At 54.7% G+C, this 21,838-nt stretch overlaps 1 protein-coding gene across 2 annotated transcripts in view; it reads right to left on the reverse strand.

Moving 5' to 3' along the window:
* The window catches only part of LAMC3 (laminin subunit gamma 3), a 67,634-nt gene that overhangs the window by 23,214 nt on the left and 22,582 nt on the right, over nt 1-21,838 (reverse strand). For both annotated transcript variants that reach the window (XM_086324509.1, XM_086324510.1), the window contains exons 4-13: nt 18,733-18,899; nt 16,464-16,652; nt 16,266-16,383; nt 14,923-15,021; nt 11,624-11,760; nt 9,013-9,126; nt 7,574-7,763; nt 7,278-7,399; nt 4,628-4,846; nt 2,682-2,870 (exon numbers count right to left, since the gene is read on the reverse strand). In XM_086324509.1, coding sequence (XP_086180635.1) covers nt 2,682-2,870; nt 4,628-4,846; nt 7,278-7,399; nt 7,574-7,763; nt 9,013-9,126; nt 11,624-11,760; nt 14,923-15,021; nt 16,266-16,383; nt 16,464-16,652; nt 18,733-18,899 — 1,544 coding nt within the window. The remainder of the gene's footprint in view (nt 1-2,681; nt 2,871-4,627; nt 4,847-7,277; nt 7,400-7,573; nt 7,764-9,012; nt 9,127-11,623; nt 11,761-14,922; nt 15,022-16,265; nt 16,384-16,463; nt 16,653-18,732; nt 18,900-21,838) is intronic.

The following is a 21,838-nucleotide window of genomic DNA, read 5'->3' on the forward strand; positions in this document are numbered from 1 at the left end:
TCATTCTCATCGCTACGGTCATCATCTTGACCCTTATCTTCCTCATGGCCTTGGGCATCACTCTCCATCCTCACTCAGCATCTTCGTTATCGTCACCTTTACCACCATCTCCACCTTCATCATTAGCATCAATTGATGGTCTTCATCATCGTCACCCTTATCTTGCTCATCCCTCTCTTTGTCGTCATCTTCCTTGCCTCCATCTTCAACATCACTGCCACCCTCCTTGTCACCGTCCCCTCCCCCATCTCTCTCCCTCAGCTGGGGTTGCTTTTTCCTTGTGGTTTCCGGCCCCTTTGCCTGTTCTGCTTCTCATGGCTTCTGAACTCCCTCTGGACTATCTATTTCCTACTCCTGCCCTGCTTCCTGGGTTTGATCTGGTGCTGTGGCTTCATCTTCCAGCCCTAGGGTTACTGTGAGTCTCGGAAAAGACAGTGTGTGAGGAGGTTTCTGGAGGGTCATGGCCTGGGAAGTCCACCCTGAACACAGATGAGGCATCAAGGGCCATCCTTGTTCCACGGGCTTCATGCAGTGTCAGCCTGTTCTTGGTAAACATGCCTACCTCTCTGTGCATATCCACATGAAACAGACGATGGGGGACCTGGGGGCGGTAGGATGGTGGGCATCTTAAATGATCTTCGTGCCTGCAGGCACTCATGTTCCTTTACACTTTTCCCAACAATTTACTCATTGGTTACAATGAGTATTACTTAAATTATAATCTAAAAAGTAGCTACAGTCATTGTGAAAAACAGCTGTGGGCTCCCGACATCCTCAAAGTTTGTCACTAAGGTGGAAATCAAGTTAATGCGATGAAAGGCAGGCAACCTTGAACATGGAGAAGTGGATGACTAAGGAGGAGAAGACAAAAGAGAGAAAAGGAAGGAAAAGAAAAATCTGAATGGAGTTCAGAAGGTAGAGGGTAGACTGGCTTTGAAACTCTGAAACAGAGATGGAGTGAGATGGCCAAGGGGCAGATTGAAGCCAGTGATGAAGAATGTGGTCCCTGCAGTTAACTTGCCATCCACCCGGGACCAGCTGAGGACAGTTCCCCGGGCAGGAGGCAGCTGCGAGGGGTCAGGGTGGTAGGCAAGCGAGGCAGGCAAGGATCAGGACTTGACCACGGTCAGTCCCGGACCAGACTGTGTGGGTGAGTCCCCTGTGTGCTGAGCTCTGGCGGGACCTGAAGGATGCTGGCGTGATAAAGACGTGAGCTGGCACAAAGCCCTAATGTCCACCCTCGCATTCTTCCCAGGGCTCCTCCTGTGCACAGCAGTGTCCTCCTCCTTGGAAGTCCTCCCTTGGGTAACTTCTCTGTCTGCCCTCTCTCACTGAGTGGAGTCCCCTTGAGTTGTAGACTGGGGGAAGCCACAGGTGGGGAGCCAGGGAATGTGGGGAAGGTTATGGAAACACAGGAGCAGCATGATGGTGAGGGGCAGGGTCCTGAGGTGGGACCTCACTCCTGCAGTTCCTGGGGATCCCTGCTCTGGAGCACCTCCCCAACCTGCTAGCTGTCAGGGAGCTGCTTTCAGGGTTTTTTTGGCCATACTACATGGCATGCAGAACCTCCTTGACCAGGGAACGAACCTGCAACCCCTGCATTGGAAGCATGCAGTATTAACCACCGGACCGCCAGGGCAGTCCCAAGGGAGCTGCTTTCAGAGTGGTCCCAAATGTAGAACCAGGTATCTGAGATCACGGGAACGTTACGCCAAGTGAAACAAACCGGACACAGAGGGCAAATATCGTCTGAGTCCACCTACCTGAGGTGCCTGGGATATTCACATTCAGAGAGATGGAAACTGGAACGGTGGGTGCCAGAGGAGGGGGCGGGGGGGGGGGACTACGGGATAATCATTTAATGGGCTTGCAATTTCTATTTAGGATGATAAAAAACTCTGGGGGTGGATAGCGGTGATGGTTACACAGCACTGTGAGTGTACTTAAGGCCCTGAACTGTACACTTAACAATGGTCAAAACGGCAAGTTATGCGTATTTTGCTAAAATTTGAAAAATCAGTAACGGCAAATATAAAAAAAAAAAACATTGAATTGCACACTTTAAATGGGTGAGTCAGGGGGTATAGTAATAATATCTCAATAAAGCTCTTGTGTACTTTTTTTTTTTTTACACTATCAGATGTCTAGGATGACTCTGCTTCCTGGAGCAGGAATGGGGAACAGGGAGAGGACTGGGGAGGGGGGAGTTTTGCATCACACATGACCTGGAGACATTTTAAAATTATTTATTTATTTGTTTCTACATTTGTTTTTTTGGCCACACCACACAGCTTGTGGGATCTTAGTTCCCCGACCGGGGATCGATCCCAGGCCCACGACACTGAAAGCTCCGAGTCCTAACCACTGGACTGCCTGGGAATTCCCATGTTCCCAGGAACATGACAGGAATACAGATTCCAGAGCTCCGTCTTAAGCTACTAATCCAGGCTCTGTGGGTTGGGGAAGGGCTGGACACGACGATTTCCAAACTCCCACCTGGATATGCTCAGTGGTCCAAGTTCTGCCAGGAACCCACAGCAGCCCACGGCCCTGGCTATCAGACTATGAGACTCAGGATTCCCAAAGGTCAGGCCTGACACCCCTAAGTGAGGCCTCCCTCATCTGTGGACCCAGGACTGACTCCTGGAGCTTTGGCAGAGACAGGGTCCCCGGGCACTCACCTCTCTGGCTCGGCGGGCAGTGGGTACACACCACTTCTCCGCTCTCTGGGATGGTTGTGCAGGCCGATTGTCCGGGGCACGGGCAGGGCTGGCAGTCGTCGGCCTGGCCTGTGAAGGGGTTGCCGTAGAAACCTGGCAAGCAGCGCTCACAGGACGGGCCCTCGGTGTGGTGGCCACACAGGCAGACCCCTGAGGGGCGAGACAAGCACCTGGTCACCACGCCTGAACCCAGACCCCGCACAAGACGGGCGGGCTCCTGCGCGGGGGCCACCGAGCACGTCCTGGGGTGGGAACTGGGGTGCGGCCTCTTCCACGGTGCAGGCAGCACGGCCCAGGGATGAAGCATCCACCTTCATTCACGTCCACCACTTACTGACCATGTGAAGCTGGGCACCCGTGGGCCTCAACCTCCTCACCTGCAAAATGGGCACACATGACTCTGATCTCAACAGGTTTTCATCACAATTCAGTGCAGCCATACACAGCCTCTGACACACAATTATTACTGTCATCATTATTATTTGATAACCCGAAACCCATAAATGAACCAGCTGATGATACCGCCAGTGTTTGCTTCTAGTATTCTTTTTCCCCCTCTTCAGTGGCTTCTTTGTTTCCTTCTGTAAATTGAAGCCTCCAAGCCCTCTTAAGCTCAGGGACAGTGACACGGACCCAGGATTCCGGCCTTAATGTGAGGAAACCCATTTAGGGGGTCTGTGGGTTTCTAGAGGCTTTCTTGGCCTCACAGAATGGAACTCCCCTCCCTGCCCACTGGTTTCTATTTATTTATGTACAACAGATCTTCAGTTCCCCGACTAGGGATGAAACCTGGGCTCCCTGCAGTGGAGGCGTGGAGTCTTAACCACCGGACCACCAGGGAATTCCTGCCCACTGGTTTCTAATGAAGGGGACACTGCAACCCCCCTTCTCTAGCCCCATGGCGTCTAGAGTCTGCTCAGAGCCACTGCCAGGGACTAAGGGAGGAGCCTGGCTCAGAAGGGGTTAAGCAAGACCACCCCTTCCCAGAGGCGCCCCCCCAGCAGCACTCATCAAGGACTGGGGTGAATAGAGGAAAGAGAGAGGATCCGGGGTGGACAAGCAGAGCACGGGGGGCACCCAGGAGTGCTTTCCATGGCCTCTGTCTCTGCCCAGCACCCGCATACTCACTACTCCTCCATCTGCCCAGGAAGGGCAGCAGTGACCACTGTGCCCCCACCCTTTACAGATGAAGACCTGCCCAAAAGGAGCTGGAAGTTGTGCCAAGGCAAGGGGCTCTGAGGGACAACAAACCAGTCCCATCTCATGAGATGACCCTCCCAGAGCCCCGCATGGAAGGATCACGAGGCTCCATCTGGTTCAACTAGTGATGCCTGCCTGGGCACCAGGAGGAAGGAGCCCTTCATGCTGTGGGTGCTCCCCCACCCCGGCCGGCCTGCTGATTCCCAGGCTACTGTCCTTTGACAGCGGGGAAAAGGCATTTCCCTTTGCAGAGACCCTAGAAGCTGCAGAAGAGCAGCAAGGCGCCAGCCCTCCCACCTCCCATGTGAGAGGCCAGTGTCCAGGCCCAGTCTGGCAGCTCCGGCCCAGGGCCACTGGTCTCCCCGCTGGGGTTTCCTCTGCTGCAAGTGGGGGTGACCGTCACTGGCAGTGACCTGAGAGAGGAGCAGCTCTGCCACCTATTGGCCAAGCCGCCTCCCTGCACTTTAGGTCCCACACCTGTGACATGGGACCGGAAGGGTCCTGGCACCTCCAGGGCTTTTTGCAGGATCCAACGATACAGCTTATAAAAAGGTGCCTAGCACATGGAGGAACTTGAGGACACCGTCTTATCAGTATCAGTGATCACTCACACACGCGCAGCTGGCCGCATTCAGGTCAGTGCTCTTCTCGCTGCTCTGGGAGTAGCCCAGGTGGCCTGGGGGTGGCGGAAGTGCAGGGAGACTTGCCTGTGTTGGGGTCACAGGTACCATGCTGGTTACAGGTGCAGGGAACACAGCTGGCATAGGGACCCCCCAGGGGCGTGTTCCTCTTGTATCCTGGAGCGCAGGACTCACAGAACTGGCCGGTGTATCCCTGGGGGCACGAACAAGTCTCCACCCAGGAGGCTGGTGGGGACAGCCCCCGCCGGGCGGATGTGAGCCGGACCTCAGTCAGAAGCACGGGACCTGCAGAGAGAGAGAGAGAGAAGGAGACAGCTCCATGCACGTGTTTCTCCACCAAACCTTCCTACTCACCTGTGTAACAGGGCACTGGCCCACGTTCACAAAGGCAGTCGATGGGTCAATTGCAATTAAAAAAAAAGGACAAAGGGCACAGGAAAAATTGGTAACTTTCAGAAGGAGAAATATGTATGGCTGGGAATTTTACAAGAAGACGCTTACTCTCACTGGTTATTAAAGATACATACGTTTACGGGACTTCCCTGGTGGTTCAGTGGCTAAGACTCTGTGCTCCTAATACAGGAGCCCCACGTTCGATCCCTAGTCAGGGAACTAGATCCCACATGCTGCAACTATGACCCAGATAAATAAATAAACAGCCAAATAAATATGTACATGTAAACACTGATATTGTTCACAACCTTCAGCTTGGTGAGCGTTTTCCAGTGACAGTGGAGGATGGTGGCTTGGGGAACTCACACATGGGGATGTATGAAGATGAATTGGGAGCCTCTAGTAACAGAGGAGTAGCTCCCATCAGACCAACTTTCCCACAGAAAACTACTAGAAACTTGAGGCAAAATAGAAAAACTATCTGTTAACGCTAGAGAAAAACTAGAGCAGGCAAATAGACAAGGAGAGTGGACAGTTGGCATCAAAATATAGATAGGTACAGCCTTGCTGAAGCATGCGTTAAAACAGAAAACAAACACTCTTTGGCCTCACATTTCCATTTTGAGGAATCTGACCTGAAGACATGCTTGCATGAGGATAAAAGACCTTTATATGAAGCTTCCCTGGTGGCTCAGATGGTAAAGAATCCACCTGCAATGCAGCAGATCCGGTTTCGATCCCCAGGTCAGGAAGATCCCTTGGAGGAGAAAGACAACCCACTCCAGTACTCTTGCCTGGGAGATCCTATGGACAGAGGAGCCTGGTGGGCTACAGTCCACAGGGTTGCAGAGTTGGGCATGACTGAGCGACTCACTCACACACACACACACACACACGCACACACACAGGTCTTCATTGCAGTATGTGGGCTTCTTAGTTGCGGCACGTGAACTCTTATTTGCAGCATGATGTGGGATGTAGTTCTCTGACCAGGGATTGAACCCAGGTCCCCTGCATTGGGAACATGAAGTCTTAGCCACTGGACCACCTGGGAAGTCCCCATATGGTTATTTTTAAATATCATTCACTTTTTAATTTATTGTGTATTACAGTTAACATATTATATTGATTTTTAAAAATTGTGTCTAGGTAGGTTATAATATCTGGGAATTTCCAGATAGTAAAGGGGTGCATGTTTGTGTGCTCAGCTACTCAGTCATGTCCGACTCTTTGTGACCCCATGGACTGTAGCCCTCCAGGCTCCTCTGTCCATGGGATTCTCCAGGCAAGAACACTGGAGTGGGCTGTCATCTCTTCCTCCAGGGGATCTTCCTGGCCCAGGGATTGAACCTGCATCTGCTGCATTGGCAGGTGGATCCTTTATCACTGAGCCACAGATCTGTTCTAAAAATGGATACAGAGGATGCCTGGTCTAGGCACACATAGGCACGGGGTGGGGGAGGAGGAGAGAAAGTACATTAGGAAAGAGAGAGGAACCAGGGACAGGGAGAGGGCCACCAAGGCGATCACCCAGTGACCAGGATGAGAGGTGGTGAGAAGGTAGGCTTGAAGCTGTGATGACTCAGCAGGCTGGTTGAGAGGTTTTGGCTGCTGCTGCTGCTAAGTCACTTCAGTCGTGTCCGACTCTGTGCGACCCCATAGACGGCAGCCCACCAGGCTCCCCCGTCCCTGGGATTCTCCAGGCAAGAACACTGGAGTGGGTTGCCATTTCCTTCTCCAGTGCGTCAAAGTGAAAAGTGAAAGTGAAGTCGCTCAGTCGTGTCCGACTATTCACGACCCCATGGACTGCAGCCCACCAGGCTTCTCCGTCCAATGGATTTTTCAGGCAAGAGTACTAGAGTGGGGTGCCATTGCCTTCTCCAAGAGGTTTTGGAAACCAGGCTTTTTCTAGGTGCAACACCTCTAATGACCAGCAGGGGGAGCCGACCCCTTGGGGAATCCTGGCCTGGCCCCTGTGGTCATCATTATCAAAGAGCCCTGCAGGGTCCAGCCTCCTGGCAGTGGTGGATTCCACCCTGGTGTGGCCACGTCAGGTTCTTGGTTTCTTTGTGTCCCTTAGAGCTGTCCATCCTCAGCCTCCTCACCTGTCCAGCCCCTGCCTCTGTCCTCAGCATCCACTCCTACTGCCCTTACTGGTTATACGATCTTGGGCAAGTGTCTCGACCTCTCTGAGCCTCAGACCCCTTTGTGCTAAAGTGGGGACGATAATCTCTGGCTGTGAAGACTCCATAAGGCTATGATGAAAGAGCCCCCAGGGGCCTCGCTTGTTTGGGGGCTGGACAGTGTCCTGGTCATTACTGACCGGAAGAGCTGGTGCTGTGGGGGCCGCTGGTCCAGATGCGCAGAGCAGTCAGGTTGGCGAGCACCCGCTGGAAGTGGAAGGCAGACAGCGGAGGGTCCACGTCCTCAGAGGTCTCCTGCAGCCTGGCCCGGGGAGGGGTCAAAGCAGATCCTGAGGCCAGGGGTCGTGAGAGGGGCCGGTGGTGCCAAGAACCCCCTGGCAGGACGCCCCAGACCACAGGGGAACGGATGTGCCTGGATCTCAGGGCCCACTCCGACCACCCGACCCCATCACTCAGAACACAGCAGGACACTTACAGGAACTTCAGCCGTACCTCCCCCGCCTGCCCGGAGTCCGGGGTGCGGGGTGAGCCGGAATGCCGCAGAGTCAGGGCCAGGCCCGCCCCTTCCAGCCTCAGCTGCGTGGAGAGTGAGGAGCCGCGGGGGACCCGGAAGGTCAATGTGAGGGGCTGCCCGTAGCTGAATCGCTGATCTCCCAGAAACTTCTCTGAAGACAAGAGATGAAGGCTTTGATAGTCTTCACTTAATTAGCTGGATTTTTAATGTCTATATTGATTTTGTTGGCAATTAAACTCTCAAAAGATAAAACTACAAACTCAAAGGGATCCTGCACAGAAGATCCTGAGGGTAGCCTGCCGACATCTCCGCAGCCAGAGCTGGCTTCAGGGGCATGTGACCCTGCCAATCACCGGGGGCCCCACACCCAGTTTAATGTTCTGCTGCCGCTATCTTGACACTCATTTTTTTGTTAAACTTATTTTATACTGGAGTATAGCCGATTAACAATGTTGTGATAGTTTCAGCGGGGACAGCAAAGGGACTCAACCATACACATACATGTATCCATTCTCCCCCAAACTCCCCTCCCATCCAGGCTGCCACATAACACTGAGCAGAGCGCCGTGTGCTATACAGTAGGTCCTTGTTGGTTATCCTATCTTGACATTCTTAAGACTTTTGTCTTGAAACTTGGCTTTTGGAAGTGACGTGCCAGGGGACAACAGAGTCTGTGTGGGAGCGGGGAGATTCAGTATGCCTGGTGGTGGAGACACCGTATTTCTGGTGGTACCTGTCTGCCCGTTCATGTAGCACTCACAATGCCAGACGCCCCATGAGCTCAGAGTCCTCAGGGACCCGCGTATGTGGGAGTTCAGTGAGGCTCCAGCAAGTCCCAGGTAGGAGAGCTACATGCGTGACTAAGCTGGGGGGCTGATGGCCCTACGGGCCACATTTTCCACGGGAATCAGAACTTGCTTCTAGCCGAAAAAAGGCACATACACCAAGGACCAGGGGCCCTCACCTAGCCTTCTGACTCTGTTGTTTCTCTGTATTAGTCAAGCGCTTAAATATAGTCCATAGGATCACAGAGTCGGACACGACTGAGCGACTTTCACTTTCACTTAAGCGGAAAATCACAACTCAGAAGGAAAGGGGATCAGTGGACACCCCATCATCCCTTCCTTCAGGCCTCTGCCCTCAGAGTGGAAGGGGCCATGAGCAGAGGGGTGCGGGCCACCTTGAGAAGCTGGAAAAGGCCAGGGAAGGGACTCTCTCCCAGAAGCTCTAGGAGGAACACAGCTAGAACACACTTTGATTTCAGCCCAGCAAGTTCGTTTCACACTCTGACCTCCAGAACACTAAGGGAGCACATTTGTAGTCACTGGGTTGGTGGCACTTTGTGACAGCGGTCACAAGGCAAGTACATGGGCAGCCCCGCCCCTGCCTGTGCCGGGTACCTGGTGCTGTGAGCTCCGCCTCCTCGTCCTCTGGGTCCAGGAGGAGCCCCCCCGGGCTCCATCGTGCAGGATGTCCTGGGTCCCCCACGCTTCCGGCCCGCCAGCCCTCGGCTCCTGGACAGCAAACACACACAAGCCCCCCGTGAGGCCCTGGAGGGTGACCTCTGCCCCCTCCCCCTTCACACCCTTCCCTGGGTCCCTAGGATGACCCCCAGAGGTGTGAGTGCTGCCTGAAACAACAGGACCCAGAGAGGGAGAGACTGCTCTAGAGACAGGCCAGGTGGGGGTGGGAGCCGGCCGGGACCTTGCTCTGTGCCCAGACCTAGGCAGCTTGGAGCCCCAGCCCAGATCAGGGCGGGATTGTGGGATGGGACGGGGCCCTGAGAGAAGCTAGAAGCTTCAGGGACTCACCTCTGATGGGGCAAGGTCATGGCTGACCTCTGAGCCCGCCCTGCCCCATCAACGGACTTTGAGATAACAGGACATGGCCCCAGAACCCCATGGTGAGCCGTCTCTAATGAGATCGGGCTTGATCTGCTTTTCTGGTCTTCAGAGAACTCCCTCGCCTGTGACCTCACCGCCCCTGTCCTTCCAAGTGTGTGTGCCACGAACCTCACTGCACCCAAGGAGGCTCCCTGGTTAGGAAGTGGCCAGGTGGGGGTGGGAACCCAGTCCCAGTGCGGTCCACTTCCCTCCCCCGACCCCAGCAGTTCACCAAGCAGTCAGGCACACAGCAAGTGGCCTCCAGGGGAGACTCTCCAGAAGACAGCTAGAGAATAGGGTGGAGACCTGGGGCTCCCAAGGGGTGAGGAGGGAGGGAAGAAGAAAGGGAAAGAGGTCAGAAAGGGGAAGTCCAGAGCTCCTCGGTGCTAGGCTCGGTGCTAGGCTAGGTTCTGCCCCCTTGCTGGCTGTGTGACCCTGGGCAAGTTACTTAACCTCTCTGAGGCCAGGTTCTCATATGCATAAGGGGGGCAATGAAGTACTTATGGCCCCAGTAGCAGTTCTCAAAGTTTGTCTGAACACCCTGGGAGATCCCTAAGACTCTTTCAGGGGCGTCCATGAGGTCAAACAATCTTTTTAGTAACATTAAAATGTCATTTGCATTTTTCATTCTCTTTCTCACGCTGAGAACTTTCCAGGAGCTACAAGATGTGTGATATCACAATAGACTAAATGGCAGAAGCCGTGGTAAGAATCAGCTAACTTCTATTAAGCCAGGGCTTAAAGAGGTGTGCACAAAGGTAACATGAGTAGTACCACTCTTCTCAAAGGTTTTTGTCTTTTTTTTTTTTAACTTTTTGGCCACACCACGATGGCATATGGAATCTCAGTTTCCCAACCGCGGATCGCACCTTCAGCCTCTGCAGTGGAAGTGCAGAGTTCTACCTGCTGGACCACCAGGGATGTCCCCAAGTTTTTTGTCTTTTAAAAAGTTATTTTTCACAGGCGGAAGTTATTTTTTTGTTATAAGTGTTCTGTGGTCATTTGTAAATGAATTGATGCACAGATACTTTAAAATTACTGTTCTAATGTTTAATATAGAAAACACAACCCACATAAACAAAAGGACTTTGAGATTTTCTCTGATTTTCAAGAGCATAAAGGGATCCAGAGATCCAGAAGTTTGAGAACTGCTGGCTGAGGGTGTTTGTGAGATCACATGGGATGCTGAGGCTGAATCGCCAAAGCCAGGGCCAAGTGAGAACAGATCACGATGCTCTCCTAAGATTTTTAAAACAAGTCCCATCTGATGCTGACATCCTTGACTCTGGGCCAGGTGACCACAGGGCTGTCCCCATTCCAAGCCCCTCTCAGTCCAGCAGAGGGCGCACTGCCCCCTGCATCTGGGGCGCCCCAGAACTGGCCCTGAGGCTCTATCTCCCTGGAGATGCTGGAGGTGGGGTTGGGGGAGGAGGTTCAGTGGGGCATGGCTGGGACCCACTCAGGCTATGATGTTTGGCAGAGTTCAGAGCGCCACTGCTTTCCTGCTGTAAAGAGCCACCTGGAATTGGGGACCCTGGACCCTGGACTCAGAAAGAAGGCCGTGCACGGCCATGAAGAGCAAAACTCAGGAGCTGATGAACCTGGGGTGCCAACAGCTAAACTATGTCACCTCTCTTTTCTGGGTCTCGGTTGCCCCATCTGTAAAATGGGAATGAGAGTATCTACCCGCCAGGGAATCCCTCAGGTTCTATGCATGTAACAAGCTCAGCAGGGTGTCAAGCATACAGCAAGTGCTCAACAAATGGAGGCCAGGGGACCAAGCCTGGATCCCCAGCGCTAGGATATACCAAGGGGTCCGAGGAGGAAATGAAAATCCCCCTCAGACTCCAGAGGCTGCCATATACCCATCCCTCCCCTGCTCCTACTAGAGACTGAGGGAGTAGGCAAGGACTGGAAGGGAGCCGGGGTGCAGGAAGGTGCTGGGGGTGCAGAAGGGCACAGAGGGGCATGGCCACTGTGTGGGCCTGTGGGAGGCGCCGGGGCTGGGGCCTGAGGCTGCCCCTCCTTTCCATCCCCCTCATCACTGGATGTCCCCAAAGCAGGCCTGCCCATCCCACCTGGGCTGGCAGCAGAGCCCTCGGAGGAGGCTGCGGGGACCACTTCTTACCCTGGTGGAAGTCGGAGAGGATGTGGTGCTCCCGGAACTGGGCAGCGGCCACACATACCTTGGAGTGGCCGTAGCAGAAGCAGCTGCTGCAGCCGGCGGGGTTGTGGGGCTGCAGGTTAAACGCACCCGGACGACATCTGCAAGGGAGGCAGGACACGCCCCCGGGGGCCTGTGAACTGGCTACGTTCAGGGAGCCCAGCTAGACCAACTGCAGCCTGGAGTCACTGGGGAATTTTCTTTAATTTCAAATTTAGAGAAGGGTTGCAAACATGACAGACACAATTCCCATGGCATCTTTACCCAGCTTTTCCTAATTGTAACGTCTGACCTTACCAGGGTGCGCTTATCAAAACCAAGAATTTAACACTGATTAATGTTATTTACTAAACATTGGAGAAGGAAATGGCAACCCACTCCAGTGTTCTTGCCTGGAGAATCCCAGGGACGGGGGAGCCTGGTGGGCTGCTGTCTATGGGGTCGCACAGAGTCGGACACGACTGAAGCGACTTAGCAGCAGCAGCAGCACACATTATTAGGATTTCTCCCCGTTTCCCACAAATGCCTGTTTTCTGCTTCAGGATCTGATCCAGGGCATGGTGGTGTATTTCACTGAATCTTTACTCTCTCATCTGTAATAGCTTGTAGGTCTTTCTTTGACACTTTTGACAGTACTGGTTAAATACTTTGCAGCATGCCTCCATTTGGGTTTATTTGAGGTTTTTCATAATCTGACTGGGGCCAAGGGTTTGGGGGGAGAAAGTGCCCTTCTTGTCACATCTTACTGGGGTAACTGCTACCCGTGTGATGTCCTGATCATGTATGATGTCACCGGTCATGTATGACATCACTGGGGATGTTAACCTTCACCGCTTGGTTAAGGCGCTGGCCACCAGGTTCCTCCACTGTAAAACTGCCATATTTTAGTTGTCAAAAGCAAGCCACTAAATCCATCCCAGACTCAAGAGGAAGGGAGTTAAGCTCCACCTCTGGGAGGGGGAAATAATCAAAGAATTGTGGGCCTATGGTGAAACCACTAGAGTGGGTAGGAAATTTCTGGGCGGGGCACAGGGTATGAGGAATCTCAGTTCCCCAACCAGGGGTCCAACCCACGCCCCGTACTGTGGAAACTCCAAGTCTTAACCACTGGATCTTCAGGGAAGTCCCAGTCATTGGTAAATTTTTTGAGGGAGATGTTTGAGGGCTATGCAAATATCTTGTTTCTCCTTCAATTCTGCCCATGAATTTCAGCATTTATTAGGGGCTAAGGCCTACAGTGACTGTTACTCTGATATTCTAACTGTGATTCTGTATTCCCCTCATTCCTTCTCCACTTCTAATTCTTCTGTGGAATTCTGCTGTAAGGAGGATTTGTCCCCGTGTATTTATTTATTCAGGCATCTATTTATGTCAGTGTGGACTCATGGATATTTATTTTATTCTTGGGTTATAATCCAATATTGTTATTATTTATTTTGTTTCAGCTTTGGGAACTCTTCCAGGTTGGCGCTTATGTCCTTTTGACACAGGCCCCCGTCCTGGTTTGGGGCTTTTGAGGGTTTGTTTTTGTCTGGTTTTGTTTTTAAGCACTTCTCTGCTTTCTACAAAATGCTTCAGGCTCATCTTGTATTTTCTCAACCCCAGCCTCAGAATCAGCCATTTTCCCAATGAGCCCTGCAGATGCCTTATACAAATGCAGATTCCTGGTTTGCACGATGTTGGGGGGGTTGCCCAGAAACCCCATTCAGACCAACCCAGGTGGAGGAATCTGATTCATGAGAATCTGCCAGTTACCTCAATGCTGGGCTGCTCCAACAAACCTGTCACCCAGTCCTCCCATTTCACAGATGGGTAAAGTGAGGCTGAGAGGCGAACCTCCTCAAGGTAGAGGCAGTGGAATAGAGTTAGTGGGATCTAGCCCTCCAACTCCACTCTGTCTCCTTAGCTTGAGAGGTCTTACGGGAGGAAGACCCAGAAGGGTGTCCACCTCCCCCTCCAGGACCCACAAGCCACACGCAGACAAGGTGAGGAAGAGGCCTGGGGCTGGCCAAAGTGAGAGTCAAGGCTGGGCATCTTCCTGACCCAGGAGAGGCCCAACACGATCTGGCAATAGTGGGGTCCACAGTGCACTGCTGGGCCAGGTTCTCCCACATAGCCTGTGGCCAGAGGATCAAAGAGGCCCTGGCACGCCCCATGCTGACTGCAAAGCTTTCAGAGGTCAGAGACGAAGCCAGGAAGAGGAGACAAGTATGCCCAAGAATATAAACCAGCATTTGTCCCCCAGCCCACTGCTGGGGCTAGGAGGCCCAGGAACACCTGAAGCAGGAAGTTTAGGGAAAAGCCCTTCTGCCTCACTGAGCTTTAGAGGCTCCATTTGTACCACGACAGGATGGCAAAGATGGCAAACAAGCTTGAGTCTCAGCTCAATTGGTTGGAGCTTCTTGGAGCAGGGCATAGAGAAGGATTCTAAGGTTACAGTAGAGCTTGTGGTAAAGATTGCTGTGGTCCATTAGTGATATCTGCCCTGGGTGTGGGATCGGAGGGTTGTGATGGCCTTCCATTAGTGATGTCTGCCCTGGGTGTGAGATGCGAGGGTTATAGTAGTGCTCCATTAATGATGTCTGTGCTGGGTGGGAGATGGGAGGGTTGTAGTGGCGCTCCATTAGTGATGTCTGCCCTGGGTGTAGGATGGGAGGGTTGTGGTGGTGCTCCATTAGTAATGTCTGCCCTGGGTGTGGGATGGGAGGGTTGTGATGGCCCTCCGTTAGTGATGTCTGTGCTGGGTGGGATATGGGAGGGTTATAGTAGTGCTCCATTAATGATGTCTGTCCTGGATGGGAGATGGGAGGGTTGTGGTAGTGCTCCATTAGTGATGTCTGCCCTGGTTGTGGGATGGGAGGGTTGTAGTGGCACTCCATTAGTGATGTCTGTCCTGGGTGGGAGATGGGAGGGTTGTGGTAGTGCTCCATTAGTGATGTCTGCCCTGGGCCGGAGATGGGAGGATTGTGGTACCAGTAGGATGTGGTTGCTATCCCTGGATTAGATGATCTCTCCTATCATTTCTAGCTCTTTCTTTTCAAGAAGATGTATTTTCACAGCTTATGAACTATCAGTGGTGGTGTGTCACAGGATAAGCAGTGTCATAAAGTCTTTAGATGATTTCCTGGGTGTCAGATTCGCTGTGCTCTAAGCAGAGAGCCAGGTGGTGAGGTTGCCCAAGTCTGGGAGGACCATGCCCTGTGCTTCTCCCACCACCACCGAGGTCACTGCCAGCAGGCTTATTATTGGATCAGTTCACCCACCTGTCACACAGGCTGCCTTCCACGTTCTCTTTGCAGTGGCAGCGCCCACTGCGGGGATCACAGGTGCCCAGGCTGCCCGCAGGATTGCAGGTACAGGGTCTGCCAAAGAGACAGGACAAGAGGAGGGTGTCCAACGAGAGAGCTCCAGAGTGGGAATAGCCCATCCTCATTGGAAGGAATCTCTCTATCCTTCCTGACGCACAAGAGGAACAGGAGGCAGGCTGACCCAAGAGCCTGCCCCCTGGCTTCCTCTGAGCAAAGGAAGTGACCTATTCACTCACCTGAATAGCTAACCATCTGCCCCCTCCCACCCACCTATCCATCCGTGTGTTCATTCATCCACTCACTCCCCCATCTGTGCATCCTTCCATCCACTGATCCACGTATCCATCCTTCTATCCATCACCCACCCACGCACCTGTTCTCTCATCCACCCATCCGTCTACCCATCCATCTGACAAGATGGATGTCCTCACAGAGCCTAGAGTCCAGTGAGGATGGACAGCAAACAGGTAGATGCTGGACTTTGATACAAGCTACGGAGAGAGAACATACATGAGTCCATGGCCGCACCAGTGAGATGCCTGGAGTGGGGATGAAGTTGAGTGATTGTACCTTGGTTGACAACTAAAGAATGAGTAGGACTTTGTTCAGACACAGGCCAGGGAGAGGTGGCAGTGGGTGTTGAGTGAGGGGAGAATGCTCTGGGGTCATAGAAGTGGCATATGCAAAGGTCCAGAGGCCAGAGAGACCCTGCAGAAGCATCCCGGTCCCCACCCAATGACAAGTGTTATGCTGGAACCACTGGGTATTCTATGAGAGATCTGAGCCTCCCCCACCTTCCCAATGCCATTTCCACTGCCTTTCAAATATACAAGAAGACTGCTGAAATTAACCAAAGCCAAATTCATTTAAAAGTGCTTTTGAATTTATAACGGCTTCATTTTCTTGGTCACTGTGTATTTTCTCAATCAAGTGATAGCAGATGTGTTAGATCCCTCTTCTGAGGTCCAGACCCCAGCAGCCCCTGCCTGTCTCTGTCCCCATCAGTGCCCCTCCCCACCGCGAGCACTGCAGACTCAGCGTCTTCCTGAGTTGTGTCCCCCTTGCTATGAATGGCTTCCCTTTGCCAAGATGCCCAAAGCAGAACCTCGGGGGTCAGCCTTCATCTCTGCTTCCTCTTCTGCTCCCTGGTACCACCTTCTATCCATCTATCCAAATGCCCATCAACTCTGCCTTCTGAGGGGCTCAGGAACCCCCACTTGCTTCCCGTCACTCAGCCCAAGTTCACTGCCATGTGCCCTTGCTGGACCATTTCCACCTACCGCCCCCGCCACTCTCACCTGCAGCCGCCCTCGCTGAGCGAGTGGAACCCAGACAGGCAGCGGTCACACTTCCAGCCCATCACCGTGGACTTGCAGACGCAGGTGCCCAAGTCATCGCACTGGAGGCGCAGGGAGCCTGGGGAGGAAGGGCACAGGGCAGCAGGGGCCCGTGGTGGTGGGTGAGGTTGGGGGGGCGGGGCAGTGCGGCTCACTCACCTGCTGGGTGGCAGTCGCAGGGCTGGCAGGGCGTCTGCGGGCTCCAGCGATAGAAGTTCTCCTGGCAGCGCTCGCAGTGCGGCCCAGCTGTGTGGGCACGGCAGTGCAGGCAGCGGCCACCGTGGCCTGAGCTGCGGAAGAGCTCCCGGTCAAAGGTGCACTCCTCAGAGTGGCCGCTGCAGTTGCAAGCTGTGGGCAGGAGGCGGGGGAGGGTGTGAGTGTAAGGCTGTGGCACATGGTAGGAGGGGAGCAGGTGCCGATCAGCCTCCTTGGTGAGTGAGCAGGCAGCTGGAGGAAGGTCAAGGATTAAGGAGGAAGGTCAAGGATGGAGTTCAGGCCCGGCTTGATCAAGGATCTGGAGACCAGGTGGTTGATCTTCCAAAATAGGACACTCTCAAGAAGAAGAAGAGAGGCACTGTTAATAAAATACACCCAACACAGGACCCTCCCAGCCAAGCCAGGACATACAGTCACCTGATCATGGATCACAGACAGGTTACCTTCTAAAGTAGCAGCCTGGCTCCCCCTGTGGACCCCCCAAGCCGTAATGGTGTGTGAATCTGATCCCCAGTGACCATGAGGACACTCAGAGGCATGAAAAATACAAGTCACCTTTCATTCACTCATTAATACATGTTTTCAAAAAACAGTATGTATCACGGATCAGCTCCGTCTTGGCTCCCATGGTGAGCCCAGCGTGGGGCAGACCCGTGAACGGTAGGAGCCCAGTTCCTGCACACGGTCGCACTGCTTGACGGAGGACAGATGCAGCAAGCAGGTGAACATCCTGCAGGGGCGGGGCTGTGACGGGAGAAGCAGGGAGGCTCCAGCCTTCCTGGAGGAAGAGCAGGAGGGAAGTGGGAGGGCAAAGGAGAAGGAGGGGAAGGAGAGGCCCTTTGTGACACAGCCAGAGGAGCAGGCTTCGCCCAGAGTGGGGGTGGGAGGCAGCGAGTCATTGTGCAGTGTGATGGGAGGGAGAGGGGTGCAGGGGCAGCTATGAGGTCAAGAGGTCAGCCAGGGCTTGATCCAGGAGGCTGGGCAGTCAGGGTCAGTGGACTTCACCTTGGAGCAAGGACTTCACCTTGGAGTGGACGACTGCAATTGCATTTGCATTTGAAAGTGGTGCAAGCAGGGGATAGGGGTGAGGGGGTTGAGAGTGGGGAGGTGGGGTCTTAGCTGCTCAGAGGAGGGGTGACTGGCTGGACCATGTATTGGCTGTGCAGAAGGACAAAGTTAGCTGGGTTGGAGGGGCGTGAATGTGATCAAAATCGGGGCTCAGGGTTGCCTGGACTTGGTGGGTGAGAGGGGTCAGGCATACAGCCCAGCTTCCAGGCTGGGAGGACAGAGATGTGATCTCAGGGGTGAGGACACAGCCTTTGGTGCCCCCACCATGGAGTCAGCCCTGACTGGGAATGGTGAGCCAGCCAGCTTCCTTGGCTCCAGGAGGACTTCCTGGTGGAGGCAGGCCAGCGAGGGCAGAAGGAACTCATTAGGGCCACGGTGGCCCTGGGAAGCTCCTGCAGACAGCATCCGGTTCCGTGGAACAGACCGTCCCCTCCCTCCCCGCTGGGTCTCTGTGTCAGCAGCCCAGGCCCAAGAGCACAGTGGGTCCAGAGGCCGAGCCATCAGGAGCACATGCGTGGGAAGATGTGCCTCCCACCAGCGCGGAACCAGGCGGGGTCTGGTGCCCAGCGACGGCCAGCTACACTTGGGAGCCCCGAGCAAGTCAGATGACTGTTGGGGGAGGGGGAGGCAGGCAGGGCTTGGGGACACAGTGAGGCTAGAGGGGGCACGCCAGGCGGGGAAGAGCCGCCAGCGGGGAAGGTAAAGTGCCACCAGCCTCTGCAGCGTGCGTCTCTGAGGTTAGGCAGCCCCGGCCACATCACACGGGTCAGGCATCCCAGGGCTGCCTGGGGGCCTGCAGGAGAGGCTGGGTGGGCAGGTCGGCACCCTCCCAGGGCCCGGGGTGGCCTGGCTTTGATTAGCAGCTGCGGTTGGAGTGGTGAAAACAAAGGAACAAGTTGGGGGTCCTTTTCAGCCCTCCCGCCCCGCACGCCTCAACTGGGAAGACTGGGTCTGGGGCTCTGTGTGTGGGGGCAAGGGCTGAGGATCAAACGCCCCGTCCAGCTCTCCCTCGGCTCGTCCTGGTCCCTATGTGGGGGTGACAGCCCCAAGCTGCTGCCAGCCCACCCAGAAGCAGGGCTGGGGGCTTGGTTTCCCAAGCCTACAACCCCCCTGCCTCTGGCCCCCAAAGTTCCGGGACACTCACGTAGACACTCGTTGGCGGCCTCCGCCGTGCCCCGGGCCCACGGGCGGTCCTGGAAGAAGGGGAGGCAGCGCTCGCAGTCCGTGCCCGTGGTGTTGTGCTGGCATCGACAGGCCAGCCGGCCCTCCTCGTCTGGGCCACACTCGCTGGCGTGCCCATTGCACTTGCACCTGGGAACAGAACATGGGGGCAGGGTGTCTGCAAACTGGGGGAGGCGCCAGCAGAGGAAGGGTTAATCAGCAGGTAGCCCCGGCCTTCAGGGGAGCCCCGACTCTACCGCTCAGCCTCGGAGCTTTGCATGCCAAGTCGCTTCAGTCGTATCCGACTCTTTGTGACCCGATGGGCCGTAATCAGGCTCCTCTGTCCATGGGATTCTCCAGGCAAGAATGCTGGAGTGGGTTGCCATGCCCTTCTCCAGGGGATCTTCCCGACCCAGGGATCGAATCCACATCTCTTATGTCTCCTTGGCAGGTGGGTTCTCTACCACTCGACCTTTCTTCCACACCTACTCTGGGCTCAGGGCAACAGGAACAGAGCCGACCGCAGCGGGCTGTTCTGAGCTCCGCCCACGTATAAACCCACCACGTCTTCACAAGCCCATTAGGACCCCACACTCAGGGTGCTACACCCAGGGGAAGAAGTCATCTCGGTCTCCTGGGTAGAGAGGGGGTGGGCCAGCTCTCAGGGCAGTGGGTGGAGGCGGGGGCAGCCAGGGAGGCCGCCCCATGCCCGTTCCTTTGCATCTAAAGGGACGAGAAGGAGACTGCCCCCCATGTAGGACAGCCCCCAACTCATCTCAAGGCTCCGGTGAGGCTGTGCCTGTGAGGGCAGTCCTGGGCCTGCCCCGCCCGCCCTCCCCCAGGGTCACACAGGTGGAATCAGGCAGGAACAAAGGTGCCCAAGGGATCACACAGCCTGCTCCGCTGAACCTGACCCTGTGGGACCGTCACCCCAACCCCAGTGGCCAGACTGGGCCGCTCAGACGATGGCCATGGCTCCCGGCTCCCAGACTTCTCTGTCTCAGCCCCTAATTGAGCAATCAGCTCACGTTGTCTGTCTGGAGTCTCACCACCACTGTGGAAGGGACTATAACTATCCCCATTTCACAGGAGAGGAAACTGAGGCTCAGGTCATGACGTGACGGATGCTATGTGGCAGAGCTAGAATCTGAACCCAATTCTCTCCTACTCCACACTGACCCCGAGCTCCTGGACACTCCTCTGTGGCCACTTGTTGTCTCCCCATAAGGTGCGTTTCATGCTCCATCCTAAGTGGGCGCTGAAGACTCTCCAACCACTGCCAGTGGGGCATTGGCTCCTCTCTGGGAGCTCAGGGTAGGCAGGTAATGCCCAGCACTTCTGGCAGGTGAGGCAGGCACCAGGTAGCCTCAGGAGACAGCGGTCACCCATCTCAGGACAAGGGACTGCTCTCGGCCCCAGTGGGATGCTGCAAACACTGCCTCCTCCATGAAGCCCTCCGATCTCAAGGGAAGGACTGAAGTTCTGTGGGCCACTGAGGGACACAGGCTGCTGGGCCACTGTCCCTAGCCAGCTGCTGGCCTGAGGGTGGTCTGGCTCTGGCAGCTGGGACCCAGATGTTCTCTGTCCTGAAGCCCCCTAACAGTAGGTGCTGTAGCTCACCACCATTCACTGTCCTCGGAGGGGCCCTGCCCCAGGGTGGTTTGACTTGAGTCAAGTGTGGGAGTTGGGGGAGAAGGGGCAGAGGGGTCCTCACAGACACTCCCGCATTTCCCCTTCACTCTCGAGCCTCCGCCTCTGAGGGGTGCAGATGCCCTGAGTGCGGGAAGTGGACCTGTGCTCCCTTCGCAGACACCCCCATCTCTCTCCACCCCTCCAAGCACCCTTGATTTCTGGAAGCCCCTGCTCCCTACCCCCCTGGGCCACCACTCCCATATTGAGCTGACTTCCCATCCTAACTAGCTTTCAGACCCACACCTCTCCCATCCTCTATGCCCAACCAGCTTCTTTAAAATATTTATATTTATTTATTTGGCTATGCCTGGTGTTGGTTGCAGCATGTGGGATTTTTGCTGCGGCATACGAACTCTTAGTTGAGGCATGTGGGATCCAGTTCCCCCACCAGGGATCGAACCTGAGCCCCCTGCATTGGGAGTGCAGAGTCTTAGCCACTGGACCATCTGGGAAGTTCCACAACCAACTTCTTCTCTCTCCTCTCGTCTCCCCGCTTATGCTGTCAGAGACTGGGGTGTTTTAGAAATCCAATCCTCTTGCTACCTGGCCAAATCCTTCAGCAGCTTCCCACTGACCGCTTCCGGCCGTCTCTGCGTCCCCGTTCCAGCCACAGGGTTGTCACCTCGTTCCTCAAGCCTGGGTCTCGCACACTAGTTCTTTCACTAGGATGCCTGCCCCTCACCTCCTCCAGCCTCATCGGGGCTCCCTGACCTCCTGCGGGGTCCCCGTCTGCAGGGTGGTCCCCCTGACCAATGGCACACCTTGGCCTGGTCTCCCATCCCTGTTACTCTGGGGCGTGGTTCAGTACAGTTCAGTTGTGTCCGACTCTTTGCTACCCCGTGGACTGCAGCATGCCAGGCCTCCCTGTCTATCACCAACTCCCGGAGTTTACTCACAGTCATGTCCATTGAGTCAGTGATGCCATCCAACCATCTCATCCTCTGTCATCCCCTTCTCCTCCCGCCTTCAATCTTTCCCAGCATCATGGTCTTTTCAAATGAGTTAGCTCTTCAGATCAGGTGGCCAAAGAATTGGAGTTTCAGCATCAGTCTTTCCAATGAATATTCAGGACTGATCTCCTTTAGGATGGACTGGTTGGATCTCCTTGCAGCCCAAGGGACTCTCAAGAGTCTTCTCCAACACCACAGTTCATGGTTACTGGGTTTTTAATCAGTTTGTGGTTACTGCGGTCTAATCTGGTGACTGTCTGCCTGGGGCCAGAACACATCTTTCTCTTTTCTCCATTCCAAGGAGCCTGATAAGCATTTACATTAAGGATGTCACATGTGCCTGGAGGGCCCAGTACCGGGCGCCTACATGTAAGGCAGGCCGAGATGTCGATGACCCTTGCTTCTTGGAGAGACGAGATGCTTAAGCAGACAAACGACAACACGCAG

The sequence above is a fragment of the Bos grunniens genome, chromosome 11, assembly GCF_055505025.1.
Source record: "Bos grunniens cultivar Pamir isolate PY7600 chromosome 11, Bosgru_T2T1.0, whole genome shotgun sequence".
Classification (NCBI taxonomy): Eukaryota; Metazoa; Chordata; class Mammalia; order Artiodactyla; family Bovidae; genus Bos; species Bos grunniens.